At 35.3% G+C, this 16,617-nt stretch overlaps 2 protein-coding genes across 3 annotated transcripts in view; one reads left to right on the forward strand and one right to left on the reverse strand.

Moving 5' to 3' along the window:
- The window catches only part of LOC108997673 (transformation/transcription domain-associated protein-like), a 34,648-nt gene extending 29,833 nt beyond the window's left edge, over nucleotides 1–4,815 (forward strand). For both annotated transcript variants that reach the window (XM_018974030.2, XM_018974031.2), the window contains exons 27-34: nucleotides 160–420; nucleotides 510–800; nucleotides 885–1,346; nucleotides 1,661–2,092; nucleotides 2,358–2,636; nucleotides 2,861–3,412; nucleotides 3,507–3,716; nucleotides 4,575–4,815. In XM_018974030.2, the coding sequence (XP_018829575.1) occupies nucleotides 160–420; nucleotides 510–800; nucleotides 885–1,346; nucleotides 1,661–2,092; nucleotides 2,358–2,636; nucleotides 2,861–3,412; nucleotides 3,507–3,716; nucleotides 4,575–4,694 (2,607 nt within the window). In that variant the 3' untranslated portion in view covers nucleotides 4,695–4,815. The remainder of the gene's footprint in view (nucleotides 1–159; nucleotides 421–509; nucleotides 801–884; nucleotides 1,347–1,660; nucleotides 2,093–2,357; nucleotides 2,637–2,860; nucleotides 3,413–3,506; nucleotides 3,717–4,574) is intronic.
- Nucleotides 4,816–5,325: 510 nt separating this feature from the next.
- LOC108997646 lies at nucleotides 5,326–7,360 on the reverse strand. Its single transcript, XM_018974005.2, has 3 exons — nucleotides 7,120–7,360; nucleotides 6,490–6,926; nucleotides 5,326–6,186 (listed from the first exon to the last, which is right to left on the reverse strand). The coding sequence occupies exons 1-3, from the start codon at nucleotides 7,214–7,216 to the stop codon at nucleotides 5,590–5,592; spliced, it is 1,131 nt and encodes a 376-aa protein (XP_018829550.1). The 5' UTR covers nucleotides 7,217–7,360; the 3' UTR covers nucleotides 5,326–5,589.
- Nucleotides 7,361–16,617: the final 9,257 nt, after the last annotated feature.

Consider the following 16,617-nt stretch of genomic DNA (forward strand, 5'->3'; position numbering starts at 1 on the left):
GTTATATTGAGCTTACATTTCTGTTTGGCAACTATAAAGCAGATTGTTGATAGTTTTCTACTTTACATTACCGCCTCTCCGTCGCCTCTTCCATCTTTTGCTCTTGGGGAGGGCTTGTAGAGATAGCTGTCTCATCAGTTTTCTGTTGTATGTTTGCAGGAGGCCTTTGTTAAGATAAGAGAGCAGGCAAAGGCTCTTTTGGAAATGAAGGGGGAGCTTACCAATGGGCTTAATCTGATCAATAGCACTAATTTAGAATATTTTCCTGTGAAAAACAAGGCAGAAATTTTCCGCCTAAAGGGGGATTTCTTGCTAAAGTTAAATGACTCTGAAAATGCCAATCTTGAGTATTCTAATGCTATCACCCTTTTCAAGAATTTGCCAAAAGGATGGATAAGTTGGGGAAATTACTGTGACATGGTACACACTTCATCTTTTTTTTTTCCAAAGCCATTGGTGTTATTTAATAACTTTTTTCTATATACTGAACTGATATTTGATGTGGGTAGGCTTATAAAGAAACCAATGATGAAATTTGGTTAGAATATGCTGTCAGCTGCTTTCTTCAAGGTATTAAATTTGGCGTGTCTAACTCAAGAAGTCATCTAGCTCGTGTTCTGTATCTTCTCAGCTTTGATACTCCCAATGAGCCTGTGGGGAAGTCATTTGATAAGTATTATGACCAAATACCCCACTGGGTTTGGCTTTCTTGGATTCCACAACTCTTACTATCCCTGCAGAGGACAGAGGCTCCTCATTGCAAACTTGTTCTGCTTAAAATTGCCAGTGTCTATCCACAGGTAATGTTTTAATTTGTTATTGTACTCTACTTCATTCTGACAATTCTGACAATGATCTTAAGATTCTCTCATCACAAATCTCAGGCTCTGTATTACTGGCTGAGAACATATTTGCTTGAACGGCGTGATGTTGCAAATAAGTCTGAATTAAATAGGGCATTGGCCCAACAAAGAATGCAGCAAGGTGTATCGAGCACTGGTGCTGCTTCTCTTGGCTTGAATGATGGAAATGCGAGAGGACAAGGTCATGGTGTGTCCTCAGCCAGTCAAGTTCACCAAGGCTCTCAATCTAGTGGTGGAATTGGATCCCATGATGGTGGAAACTCTCATGGGCAGGAACCAGAACAGTCAGGTGTGGAGAGCAGTGTACATGCAGGAAATGACCAAGCTTTGCAACAAAGTACTTCAACCATCAACGAAGGTAGTCAGAATGCATTAAGACGTAGTGGTGCTTTGGTAGCTTCTGCTGCTAGTGCTTTTGATGCTGCAAAGGATATAATGGAGGCTCTTAGAAGCAAGCACACAAATTTAGCCAGTGAACTTGAGGTGATGATTCCCATTGTAGATTTATTCAGTTGATCAATTGATTTCTATTTATTTTGTGGCTCATAATTTTTTAGTCAAAATACTAATGCATTTTTCTTCAAAAAACATTATGTTAATACCACCCTCATTTAGAGAAGTAGATTTTGACAGAAGTGAAATGGATATTTTGATTACTTCCCACGGTTTATCATATGCTTATTCATTGTTATTGATGAAAGACATTGTGGAAATAGTTTTGAGTATACTTACAAAAAAGAAAATATACTGCTTTGACCATAAAAACTTAAATGGTCCAAACCAAACAACTTTTGCAGATTCTGCTCACTGAAATTGGTTCAAGATTTGTAACTCTGCCAGAGGAGAGACTTCTGGCAGTGGTTAACGCGCTTCTCCACCGCTGTTACAAGTACCCAACTGCCACTACTGCAGAGGTCCCCCAATCTCTCAAGAAAGAGCTGTCTGGTGTTTGTAGGGCTTGCTTCTCGGCAGATGCTGTGAGTAAGCATGTCGATTTTGTGAGAGAATACAAGCAGGAATTTGAACGTGATCTTGATCCAGAAAGCACGACAACTTTCCCAGCCACCCTTTCTGAACTGACCGAACGATTGAAACATTGGAAAAATGTTCTCCAGAGCAATGTTGAGGACAGGTTTCCAGCTGTCTTGAAGCTGGAAGAGGAAAGCAGGGTGCTGCGTGACTTCCACGTTGTTGATGTTGAGGTTCCCGGACAGTATTTTAGCGATCAGGTAAATGTAACGGGTGTATGCATGTTTTAGTTCTCTCAGAGGGATCCCTGTTTATTTGAGGGATTTTACTATTTGTTTGTAGTTGGATATATGGAGCTGCAAATAATATATCTTTTTTCCCTGGCCATCTTTTGAGTATATTATATTATTTTTCCCTTCACAAAAAAAAAAAAAAAAAAAGTTTTATTAAAGCTGAAGTCTGCTATTATTTCGTACTGTTCTTTAGTGCTTTCTCTGCCATTCTTATAAAAAAAGCATTGTACAGGAAATTGCACCTGATCATACAGTGAAGTTAGACAGGATCGGAGCTGATATACCGATTGTGCGAAGACATGGAAGTAGTTTCCGGCGTCTGACTCTAATTGGCTCGGATGGCTCTCAACGTCATTTCATTGTCCAGACATCACTGACCCCTAATGCTAGAAGTGATGAACGCATATTGCAGCTTTTCAGGGTGATGAACCAAATGTTTGATAAGCACAAGGAATCAAGACGCCGTCACATATGCATTCACACACCGATTATTATTCCTGTTTGGTCACAGGTTATAAGCTTTCCTTGTATAAAAATCTGTTTTGTTTACTTTTTTATATATTTTAATCCATGAATATGATCAACTTTGACAAGGTAGCGAAAGAGTTACTAATAAATTTACTGTGTCTCCAGACTGGGACCTGCCAACAGAGGGTCCCAACAAGAATCATGTCCCTTCTTGATTCAGTTGCTGCTTTCTAAAGCTAATGTTTTAACTGATTACTGCATGAATAGGTCCGCATGGTAGAAGATGATTTGATGTACAGCACCTTCCTTGAGGTGTATGAGAACCACTGTGCAAGGAATGACAGAGAGGCAGATCTGCCCATCACCTATTTCAAGGAGCAATTGAACCAAGCAATATCTGGCCAAATCTCCCCAGAAGCTGTAGTAGATCTTCGTCTCCAAGCTTATACTGACATAACAAGAACTCTTGTAACTGACAACATTTTCTCCCAATATATGTACAAGACTCTGCTGAGTGGCAACCATATGTGGGCTTTCAAAAAGCAATTTGCCATCCAATTGGCCCTTTCAAGTTTCATGTCTTTCATGCTACAAATTGGGGGAAGATCCCCAAACAAGATATTATTTGCCAAGAACACGGGGAAAATATTCCAGAACGATTTTCATCCTGCATATGATGCAAATGGAATGATCGAGTTCAATGAACCCGTGCCTTTCCGTCTGACAAGGAACATGCAAGCATTCTTCTCCCATTTTGGAGTGGAAGGCCTAATAGTATCTGCTATGTGTGGTGCGGCGCAGGCTGTGGTTTCACCCAAAGTGAGTTCTACTCAGAACTGTCAGTATGATATAGTTAATTTAAATCATTAATAACCATTTTGATTGACTTGATCTCATATTTGCCATATTGCAGCAAAGTCAGCATCTATGGCATCAATTAGCTATGTTTTTCAGGGATGAGCTGCTGTCTTGGTCTTGGAGAAGACCACTTGGCATTCCCTTGGCCCCTATTGCTGGAGGGAGCAGTACTAACCCCGTCGAATTTAAACAGAAGGTCACAATCAATGTCGAGCATGTAATTAGCCGGATTAATGGAATATCCCCACAGTATTTCTGTGAAGAGGTAAGCCCCTGGCTCCAATTTCACGGTGTTTTGGATTTTGTTAGGGAGGGGAGCGAGAATCAAGAGGGAATGGAAAGGACAAGAAAAGAAAAGATGGGGGGGATATTCCTTTTTTTTTTTTTTTTTTGTTATGTTTTTAAAGTGAAAATACACATATCTCCCTCAAACTACTACCCAATTTAAAACCACCCCAAGATTATCAATTTCGACAATCCATCTCCCAAATTATCAAGAAATTGATGTCCACTCCTTTCCTCATTAGAAAAAGATCAATTTAACACTAGAATTTCTCAAAAAAGACAAAATGCCCTCTTAAATTAAAAAGAATATATATATTTTGTTAAAAATTATTTTTTGAAAAAATAAAAATAGCTCTTAAAATTTTAATATTTTAAACAATATAATTAATGTAGAAAAATTATGTCTATTGTTATCATATTGTAATATGTTTTCATTTTTTTTTTTGACTTGTAAAAAAAAAATGTTTTGATGTGGTTATTTCAAAATTTTGAAATTTGGTTTTCAGTTTTTTTCTTTTTTGACTTCTCAAAAAATGTTTCAAAAAAAAAAAAAAATGATGTCCACTGCTTTTATTTTCTTGTCATTATTGTCAAAAATAATAAGTTTAGGAAAGTGATTGCGAGTTAGGTTGTAGTTTGAGGGGGTTTGTGCACTTTACTCCTTATTTTTATTATTGCTAGCCTGATAAAATGAGGAAATATATGATATATGCTAATATTAGTGAGGGACTTTAGAATATTACCAGGAAAAAAAAAAAATGTACACATGGCTTCTTCATCTTTCATTAGAGCCTCTTTGTGTTGTTAACTTGTTACTATCATCATCCTACAAACACAGGAGGAGAATACTGTGGACCCACCCCAGTCGGTGCAGAGGGGTGTCACTGAGCTGGTTGACGCTGCGTTGACCCCAAGGAACTTGTGCATGATGGATCCTACATGGCATCCCTGGTTTTGATTAAATGGCCTGTGATTATTGATTACTGGAGATGGTGTATATATATATATAGGCATCTTTTACATTGTAAAAAATATTTATCTTTTTCTTATTATTATGCTCTTTCTATTGGTATCTTCTATCTCTCTTGGCACACCATATTCATAATTCATCATCATATGTTTAAAAAATCCTTGGCATTATTATTCTTCTCACTCTCTCTCTCTCACCCACACCCACACACGCAAACGTGCGCACAGTAGTTGCTTTCCTCCAAAGCCTTTCCTATCGAAAAGGACAAAAATGACAAATCATTTTGGTAATTTAGATGTTTAAACCCTAATGCAGCAGGAGGATATTATTAAGTTGTGATTTGGAGGTTTAGGTCCCGTGCACACAGAGCAACACAACTTGGACAATTCTCCTCGTCAGAATTACTCTCTCTCCATTAAAAAATTAATTTCTTTTTTGCGAATTTATTTTTCAAAGCTTTTACTTTTTTATGGAATGAGAGAAAAAGCAGATATTTTCCGAAATCTATTTGATGTTGTTAAAAATAGATTTAATATATTAAATTTAACGCATCAAAAAGTTTTTTTTATTTTTTGTTGATCCAATGAAAAAAAAAAAAAAAGGGAAAACGCGTATATACTACGTGTAGGGAAGTCCTTTGTTTTATTAATTGTCACACTGTATGTCACACTTACAGTGCTATGTCTGACGTTGAACTAAAATTCATAAATCTAATGTGACATTCGATGAAGTTGTGTCATTCACTTTGGTGAAGTGAACTTTCTTAAAAACATCCCCAAAATCCCAAAACAATAAGAAAAAGTTATAACCAAAAAGTAAAGTTGAAAGGCAAAAGGGGTCCAAGAAAGACAGCCAGCCATAGTCGTAAAAAAAAAAAAGCACTTCAGTTATCTTCTCCTCCCTCCTCCTCCTGCACTGGAAAACGCAGGTGCTTCCCTTTGGGTGTGGGCAAGCCCTTCAACCGCAGTTTACTTGGCGAATCCTCACTACTCTTTTTCGCACACTCCTCTTCTGCTCCAACAAGCTCATCTTCACTGTCGTATACAAACCTCGTGTGTTTTCCTTCAAACTTGGGAGCAATTCTCTTCTCATTACTACCATTCACGAAAATTTTGTTAATTCCCTCACACAGTTCATCCACCAGTCCTCCATCATCTTCTTCTCCTTCTTCCTGATCAATTTCATCGTCTTCTTCTTCATCATAGTAGTTTTCTTCTTCTCCTTCTTCCTCATCTTCATCATGGGTACTTGCATTGACCTGGATAGACCAGACTGAAGCGTCATCATCTTCAGCGCATGACTTCTCTTTGTCATAACTCTCTCCTCCTCCCGCTTGGTAAGTAAGCCCCGAGGGACACTCTGATGAATCAGAGTTGTTTTCAGACTTCTCAGAGAAATCCAGCAGTAATGACCTCGTTATCAGAATCTTTTCGGTTTCAAGACTCTCTTGCTTCTTTCCGTCGAATATATTACTGATCACCTGCCATATCGATTTTCATATAAACAACATCATAATAAAAAACCATAGAGTTTTCTGATAACAAAAAGAACCCAAATAATATTCCAGATTCTTATTTTCAAAATCTTCAAGATTATTGATCTGCCGGGAAACTTTTGGTCATATAGATGAAAGTTTGGATACATTTCTCAATTTGTGGAGAAAAAAGATCACCGCTTTTTACAAACCGAAAGCCAATGCAATCATAATATATAGATATAATAAGAACCCACTTGAAATTCCCAAATCTATAAGTGCATTTTGATAGGCACAGGTCAAACGAACCTGAGAAATCAATTGTTCTTCGACGACAGGAGACGGCACAGCAGAAGCCAAATCACCGTTGTTGCTAGAGAGACTTGAGATTTGGGGGGTGTTCGCCGGGGTTGGGGCAAGAAGTCCGGCCGGTGAGTTGACAAAGCCTTTGAGATGAAGAAAGGGACGGCTTTCCAGCGAGATCTTCGAAAGCTCAGCCTCTTCTTCCACCCTCTGCAAGAGGGTCTTGACCTGACCCCTAAGTAAGGCCTCTCCCGTCCCAGGCGTTTTATTATTGGCTCTCCTTTGCTTGGCTATGGCTGATGATGGGGTCTCCAAGCTCCCCATCGCAAGCCCAACTATCGGAGAGTCATTAGTTATATCAATCAGCGCGGACCGATCTTCTTGTTGTTTCACTTTTCTTTGCCTCGATTTTGAGAGACCCATTTCAGAATCTTCAATCTTCCCTGAAAAAACCATCGAAACAAGAAAGATTACAAACCCGTTAGCATCAATCTATGGTCATTCACAAACATACAAAAACAATATACTTCTCTTTGAAGAACCACCCATTTAACTATTCAAGAAATGGAACAAACCCATTCTTTTTCTGTCTACGGTAGATTTGAAGAAAAGAAAAAGAAACAGAGAATCACTCACTTGAGATGGGAATGCCGCTGCTATTGTTGTCGTTGTTTACATGAGAAGCCAAAGCCTGGGACCTTGTGACTCTTCTGGTTGATGATGGGGTCTCCATTGGATTTGTATCAAGAAAAGAATCTCCGGAGAACTGACTAATTTTTTGCCCTGATTCGACCGGAAAGGTCAGCGATCGGAAAAGGAACAGAATAGAGAAAGAACGGAAGAAAACTGGATTCCAAAAGAACGATGAAAAATAGATGTCTTTGAAGCAAAAGGTATTTGGGTGCTTATAAAGAGGTTTGGCAACGGGGTTTAAACGCTAAGATGACCGTTGGAGCCTGCAAAAGGAAGCCTCGATCTGCGATTACGAAAAAACTAGCCGTTGTGATTTTTTTTTTTTTTTTTAACTGTAGTCAAATTGCCTCTCCGGTTTCCAGTTTTACGGTTCTCTCGTTTAGGCAATATCATATCATTTGATAAAAGCAAAAGAATATTAACAATTAATCGAGAGAGAAAAAAATATATTAAAAGTAATTAATCCAGGAATTAGTTCTTCAATGACCAATTATAGGAATTCTATAATGTGATTTATCAGCAATATTTAGATGCTCAAGGAACCAATTATAGTAATGCTATATTTATGAACAATATATATTATATCTTTTAAGGAAAATTATTTGTATAGTCATAAAGTATTAAAGTGTGTAAGCAACATATACTTATTTTAAAAATAACTCTACTCATCATCTCTATACTATAGTCTATACACATGTTATAAGAAAAAAAATTAAAAATTAAAAAATAAAAACAAGTATGGTATAAGAAAAATTCTATTCCTAAGCCTCATACACCACACACCATCCTTTTTATGATTTCTTTAATTTTATTCTCTTACCAAATATGTGGTATATGTATTATGAGTAGAATAATTCAATTATTTTAAGAATAATAAAACCAAAAAAAACTTTATAAAAATTTAAAAAAAATAAAAAAAATTTGGTGTGTGGTGTATGGGTATGAGTAGAAAATGATAGTATGACTCCCAAATATGCATACTTATATAATTTAATTTTTTTTTCTTAATGGTTAAGGAATTAACTATTAGTGAATTTGTATTTTTTTTTAATTTTTTCGTAATGGTTAAAAATGTTCAAGAAATGTTTAAAAGAAAAAGGAAACACAAAAATTCATTTGCAATGGTGTGCATATTTGGATTGCACATTTGGGTGAGCACCCTAACATGTCATTTTTTAATAGTGAGTCTCTTTTTTAAAAGAGACTGTCCTGTCCGGAATTTGTACATCCTATAACTATATCTAACATTATTAATATTTTAATATCGTATATAAAGTTCTATTTAATTTGAATCTGCTCATACAACATTTGATAATAACATTAATCTGAAAAGTTGAGTGCTGCCTAAGTGATCAATGACTAATCTAATTATTTTTGTCCATCCAGATTCAAAGGTTAATAAAACATTAATCTCAATGAGTGCAGAATATTGGGTGCCTAAAGTCTAATTTTTTTCAAAATTCATTTTGTAGTTTACCCATTCTTTAAGATTCAAAGCTATTTATATCCTACCACATTGCTTATTTTCTCATAAGTTTTGGTTAAGTACTCCTTGTCCTATGTGATATGTTGCCCAGATGACTAACATAAGAGGGGGTAAATTGAATTGTATTTAATAATTTACAATTATAAACCAAATGTACAATATAAAATATGAGCAAAATATGAAGTAACAGTAAATATAAAGCGTAAGGGTAAGAGAGAAGCAAACTCAGTATTTTAACAAAATTCAGCCCCACTGCCTACGTCCTCGCCTCAAGCTACTCCTTAAGAATTCTCAAATTCACTATCCAATCTCCTTCAGGTGGAGATAGAAACTTATTACCCTTTTGAGTAGTACCATTACAACGAATTTTTGTAGAACACCCTCTACACTTGCAATCACCTTACATGTGGTGATTCAACGTCTATTCCCTGTGTACAACACATTCTACACACATAAGGGTTATACATACCCTTTTATTGATACAAAAGCTGATAGTAGGTAGGTTATCAGAAAATACTCATCAATTAGTAGAATAAGAACAATACAACGCAAAATCTCTCAAAATGAATAAGGCTTAAGGCTTAAGGCTTAATGCTTAGAGAAGAGAGATTGAAAGCTTTGAATGAATATTGTAAAACTTGCAATAATATGTTCTAAATTTGAAGATCTCAAATGAGCTATTTTATAGGCATATGAGACTTCATTTTCAAATTTAAAAAGATTCACATATCAAAGACAACATCATTCACTTTTCAAAATTTTCAAAACAAAGTTTTACTTTATTGAAATTATTAAAGACGACATCATTCGTTTTTCAAAATTTTAAAATCAAAATTTTATTTTTTGCAATTGTTAAAGATAACATAATATTCAAATCAAAGTTTCTCATTCTTGAAATTGTCAAAAACAACATCATTCATTTTTCAAAAGTTTCAAACAAAACATGCACGTGTGAAAGATGACAATTAATAATCTTTCAAAGTTTCAAAATTCAAACTTTTAATCGTCAAATATGTCATGCACATGTGAAAAATGCAAGTCGATATTTTATGAGAAAATATTAATTGTGAACCTTAATCCAATCTCGAATTTTATCAAGAGATTTACAAAATTATTTTAAGAGCTTTATTTGTAAGCTTGTTCCCTTTCTTGCTCATGCTTGATTTGTTGATGTGCTTAGCTTCATTGTATGGACAACTTGAGCTTGAGATTCCTTTATGCTTGAATTCATTTATTATCATCAAAATTCATATGTAGATATGTAATTATATGAAACTTGAAACCTTGGTTTCAACATGATATTTACACGTTTGGACAGTGAAATTAGATGAGATAATTTTAGATGAAAGTTGAAAATAAATAAAATATTTTTATAATATTATTTTATAATATTAGTATTGTTTTAGAATTTTAAAAAGTTGAATTGTTTATTATATTTTATAAGAAAATTTAAAAATTTTGTAATGACAAAATGAGTTGAAATGAGATGGGATGAAACAATTTTACTATCCAAACGGGGCCTATTTAGGATGTTGTGCAGTTTTGTTCTTTTAAAAAAATCCCCTATGTTATGAGTTAATTAGAAAAATGATCATTTGTTAACTTTTTTTTATTGTCGTCAACATTAACTGAAAACACATTGTAGTTTCAAAGATTTTCACATTGCAACCTTTTTTTTTTTAAATAATGGTTTTTAAACAATATTAAATAAGACTTGTATAATAAAATATAATTTATATATTTTTTTTAAATTGGCCTCCTATATAAAGGTTGGCCTACGAGGATAAGTCAATCTATTAACTTGAATTCAAATTTTTAACAAATTGTATATATTTATATACAATATATTTATATAAATATAAAAAATAATATTTTTTTTTATAAATATGAGAGAGTGCAGAGCAGGGTGCGGGGTGGGGCCCCGCTGGGGTCAGCCCACCCCCCGCCCCCACTAGGGGTCCTTCATGCGGTGCAGGGTAGCCCGCTCACCCATGCAGGGGCGGGGTGGGGTAGCGGGGGGCGGGCCCCCGTTGCCCTAACCCATAGTGGTTGTGACCGATTTTAGCCAACTCATGGGTGTCCCATTTTCTTTTCTTTTTCTTTTTAAAAAAAATATTTACTATTTATTAAAAAATTAATATTTTTTAATATTAAAAGAAGGAAAAAAAATATCTCAGGTTGAGAGACGCATTGATCGGACATAAGAAGATTGACAATATCCCTTTAATTCATTTCGCCATTTTTATTGCCAAGAGAGAGCACTTTTTGGGAGAATTTTGTGAGAAATTTTTTTTTGAATAAACAATATCCATTCATTGAAAAAATAGTTCTACTACAAGAAGTGAAGACAATTTGGAGTCTCCTCCATATCTACTGCACATCTTGTTACAAGAAGATCATTCTTTGCTAAGTTATGAGGCGTCTCTATACACATGCCTAAAGATACAAGATTGAAATTGTGCCATTAGAAGTTTAATGTCTGATATGATCATCCCAAAATAGTTATCCTTTTGCTTGTGCTGTTGGATCTCATTGACTACTAATAGAGAATCTCCTTCCATGATTACCTTTGCCATGCCCAATTCAAGACCAAAAATTACTGCTTTCAGTGCAGCCATTGCCTATGTTATTAGAGGGTTAGGAAGTGATGGTTGTTGCTTCCTCATTGTTGCCAAAAAATTACCTTGTATGTCTCTAACAGCAGCTCTTATTCCTATTTTACACTGGTTTTTATCAACTGCTACATCCCAGTTGATCTTGCAAAACTCTTGTGGTAGACATTCCTAGGTATTCCTTCTTGCATTTGTAACTGAAAGCCGGTTTTATTCTCTCACATTGGAAACTGTTATATCGCTCTTCATTTGACTCACCCTGTGTGCCACAATCTTAGGATTAATGAGAATGTTCCTAAATACTAACTCATTCCTCCTCCATTATAAATTCCACAGAGTCAAATATAATTCTATCATTTCTTCTTTTTTCTAACTTGATAAACATATGTTGCAGTAGTTGCTTAAACTTGTTTGTAGCACTTGAGTCTTTTGAATTTTCCTTGAACAATCACCCAACACATCAATTGCTGATACACAATCCCACAAGATATGTTATGTTGTCTCTGGCTCTTTAAGGCACATTGGACATATTGGATCTTCCAGGATTTTCCTTTTGCACAAAAACCTTTATAGGTAGTATATTCATGTAAGCTCTCCACAAAAAATTATTTGCTGTTGGTGGTATGGCTAGTTTCCATAGTTTTGTCAGTCCTCTTGATGATAGGTTTTGTAAGATTTTTCTGCCTTCTTCTATCCTACAACTCCACTTATAAGTGATAAGCACTTTTCACTGTGAATTCTACATTTGCATTACCTCTCCAAAGCAGTTGATCATGTTGGTTGCCTTGACTAATTGGAATTTGAGGAATAAGATCTGCTTCTTGGTTGTTGAATACTGCTTTTATTAGAGGGATGTTTCATTCCTTTGTTTCAGCTTGTATAAGAATCTCTACTTTTGCATCATTCCCCAATAGATCAGTTCCACTTCGAGGCTTGTACAGAATTGGTTGAGGTAGCCATGGATCTGTCCAAATTCTAATAGAATTGTCATTCCCTGTTCTCCATATGATTCCTTGTTGTAGTAGATTTCTTGCAGATAATATACTTCTCCAAATATATGATGGTCAGTTGCACATTTTTGCCTTGAAAAAGTCTGAATGAGGATAATATTTGGATTGCAAAACTTTAGAAGCTAGAGAGTTTGGATGTTTTTGCTAGCAAGGCAAGATTAAAGTTCACAAAATCTCTAAATCCTAAACCCTTATCTCCTTTGACTTTCCTATTTGAGTCCAACTCAACCAATTTAATTTCCTCTTCTGATTTATCTGACCCCATTAGTAGCCTTTCATCAGTTTGTTCGGTTGTTCCAACAAACCTTTAGGTAGTTTAAAAATTCCCATAATGTAAGTTGGAATGACTTGAAGAACTGATTTTATCAAGATTTCTCTTCCTACTTGAGATAAAATTTTCAGCTTCCAATTGTTCATTTTGGCTCTAACTTTGTCTAGAATATTTTGAACATCCTTGTTTCTTGATTTGCCTATCAAAGCTGGAAGTCCCAGATATTTCTCACATGAGCTTGTTGTTTTGACTCTGCTACATAAGTGATGCTATCCTTTGTTTGACTCTTTGTATTCTTGCTAAAAAATAATGAAGATTTCTCTTTGTTCAACCTTTGCTTTGAAGCAAATTCATATTGGCCTAATAGGTGGAGCAACCTACTCCATTCCAGAGATGAAGCTTTGCAAAATAGCAAGCTATCATAGGTAAAAAACAGGTGGTTTATATGGATTTGACCTTGTGCCATTGGAAGACCAGTTATCTGCCTTGTCCTTTCAACCTTATTGAGCATCTGACTTAATGCTTCTAAATATAGAATAAATAGATAGGGTGATAGTGGGTCACCCTATCTAATGCCTCGAGTTGGAATGAAACTTGGTTGTGGACTTCCATTGATTAACAGTGAGTATGATATTGAAGTTATGCACTTGAGAATTAGATCAATCCATTTTCTATAAAAACCCATCCTTTCCATCACTACTTCAATAAAACTCCATTCTAATTTATCATAGGCCTTGCTCATATCCAACTTAAGAGCCATGTATCCATTAATCCCTTTCATTTTACACTGCATAGTGTGTAAACCTTCAAATGCAACTATAACATTTTCTGCTATGAGTCTCCATGGAACAAAAGCACTTTGAGTTGGGGATACAATAAGAGGCAAAAAATTTTCAGTCTGTTGGCCAGCACCTTGGCCATTAGTTTGTATACAACATTACACAAACTAATGAAACGAAATTCAGTGACATTTTTGGTTTCTTTTATTTTTGGTATTAAGACTACAGAAGTCTTATTCATGTCATCGTCCTAACAGTTTTTGTTTAAAGCTTTTGTAACTGCTTCGCAGAGATCCTTACCAACTGTTTCCCAATGCTGTTGGAAGAAACCAGCTGAGAATCCATCTTGTCTAGGAGAACTCATAGGGTTCATTTGTAGAGTTGCGCTTCTTTCACTTCTGAAGAAACAAATTCTTTTATCAAGCTGTTGTTCATCTCTTCTAAAATCAATGATGGCATTGGTTCCACACATTGTTGTTGACCCGAGGGATTTGAAGAAGCATATAAACCAGTAAAAAATATGAAAAGTTTGATTTATGACCTGCACAAAAGTTTGAATATGACCCTCTCCATCATTTATTCTATTGATAAAATTGGTCTTCCTCCTTTGAGAAGCATAGGTGGGAAAGTATTTAGTATTCCTACCCTCTCTTTTAGACATCTTTGTTTCCATTTTATTTCTTCTTGTTCTAATCTGAGATTAACAATCTTCTGAATCTGTTTAATTTCTTCCTGAGTTGTCCTTGTATTCATCTCTTGAAGATGTTTGACTTTGCCTAACTGATACTCAATGTCTTCTTTGATATCCCTTTCTTGTCTGTTGTTCCAGTTAGCTAAACAAGTTTGATAGCTGTTGAGATTTTGTGAGTGTTTCCATAGTTCTGTCAGCTCAGTCAATGATATTCCAGTCTTCTTTAATCATTGCTTTACAATCAATATTTAAAACCCAACTAAACTCATATCTGAAAAGTCTTGGTCTCCTTTTTGTAGGTCGTAATTGAGTACTCAGATTAATAAAAAGAGGGTTGTGATCTGATGAACATGCTGCTAAATTGGAGATTGAAATGGCTTGAAACAGATTTGTACATTGGGTATTTGCAAACACCCTATCTAACCTTTCATTGGTAAATTCATTTCCTTCTCTGTTATTTGACAAGTGTATTTGTTACCAATGTAGCCCGTGTCACTTAAGTCACTATCTTGTAAAGCTTGTCTAAAACCCTCCATCTGAGCATTTCTCATGTTGATTGATTATTTCTCATATTTCTTATGTTGATTGATTATTTCATTGAAGTCTCAAATGCACAACCATGGTTTTTTGTCCTGAAGTTGTAAAGCCCTCAGAAGTTGCTTGCTTCCTTCTCTTTTTGCAATCATTTGATTCCCATAAAATCCTGTTAAAATCCAAGGCTTCCCAAATTGTGAACCAGAAATGTTGACTGAGATGTGAAAACTAGTATATGTTTCAACTTCTATATCAAAACTAGAGTCCACATTATTGCCAACCCCCCACTGCTTCCTCTACTATTTACAGTAAAACTTCTATCAAAACTTATTTGTTTCTTACTCTCTCAATCCTCTCCCTCGAGCTTTTTGTTTCAATTAGGAAGAGAATTTGTGGGCACTTTTGTTTCACCATAAAATGAAGCTCTCTAACTGTTCGAGGGTTCCCAAGCCTTCTACAGTTCTAGCTAATGCATCTCATTGTTGCTCTTATAGGATTGAGTCCCTCCTTTAATTTTGAATAAACCTTTGATAGTCTTCATTGCCTTCTATTCTAATCTCGATTCCCCTCTACTGTAATCAACATAATCCATCTCATTTGCTCTTGCCAAGTTAAATGCTTTTCCATCCCATTGGTTTAGGTCTTGGATCCACTTTCTCCATAAGAGTATTATTTGAAACTCTTGTGTTGCCTGCTAACGAGAGGTACTTGATAACTGATTTGCTTGAATACTCCTTTATTTGTTCCCCTCCTCTAGTATTTTTTTCCTCTAAGTTTTTTCGCTATCTGCTTTTGATGTAGGTTCCCTTTCTAGACTTTGTTTCCCCTTCTCTCCTACATTTGTTGTTAGAAATATTGTCTCAAGTTGGGGCTTGATAAAAGAATCAAGAGGCACATCCTTATGAGGTATTTGATTAATTTGTTGAGTGATTAAGCCCCTATTTAAAAAAGCCTTCTTCATAACCTTTTTGAACAAATTGTTGTTTATTACCCATCCCTCCTACTCTTTTATCTCCATTTCCCATTGAGTTAAAGGCTGTAGCCCTTAACCAATGTCCATATTGTGAGGTTGCAGCACCTCTAGTAATTAGATTGCCTTTTTTCCACATTACAGACCGTATCTACATGCTGAATTACTCCACACTAAAAACAGAAAAGAGGCAGTCTCTCATATTTGAAGTCAATCCAGTTTTGTTTTCCTTTTATCCGAATCAGTTTTCCTCGAGGAAGAGGCTTTGTTATGTCCATGTTCACCCTATTCCTGAGATATTTTCTCTAGCCAACTCATTCCCCATCCACATAAACTGTTAATACTTCCCCTATTGAAGAACCTATTCTTTTTCCACCTTCTACTGTCATTGTTGCCAAGGGCATACCATGAAGCTGAATCTAAAAGGGTTTGTGAGTAAAGATTACCTCACTAGGAGGGATGCTGCTTTCGACAACTTGTATACAAATTAAGTGCTTGTCAAAAGATCAAGGTTTTCCATTTTTCCCCTGTTCTATATCCACAATTTTTTGAAATTCAACTAAATATCTATGATACTCCACTCCATTGAAAATAATACTACCTTCAGGATTCCAAATTTTGGTCATAGTAGCTTTAAAAGCTTCTTTGTTCAAATTCTTGTCCATCAAGATAAACAACAAAAGGCATCTATGTGCTCTCAGTTCAACACGTTTTGTTTCATCCTTTGTAAATTCTACATCTTCCTTCCTTCTCTTTCATTCTCTTTCATCCTTACAAACATCCCATATACATTATATATAGTTCCACACATAATTTTCTTTCGTATATACCAAAATTTTTATATTTTACAACTCGATGTGTAAATCCACAGTCTATGTGTAACACACCCCAATGGAAAAGAGCTTTGCAACTCATATTTTCACACACCAAAAGCTACACTTATTTTTTAATTTTAATTTTTTTTTTTGTTTTATTCTTCCTAAACTAATTGAGTTATTCTACTTATCATTCATACACCACACATTTGGTTAAAAAAAATAATAATAATACATGTTTGTGATTTGCCGGAATGATGAGTTGAATTTTTC

This window comes from Juglans regia, chromosome 11 (assembly GCF_001411555.2).
Source record: "Juglans regia cultivar Chandler chromosome 11, Walnut 2.0, whole genome shotgun sequence".
Lineage (NCBI taxonomy): Eukaryota > Viridiplantae > Streptophyta > Magnoliopsida > Fagales > Juglandaceae > Juglans > Juglans regia.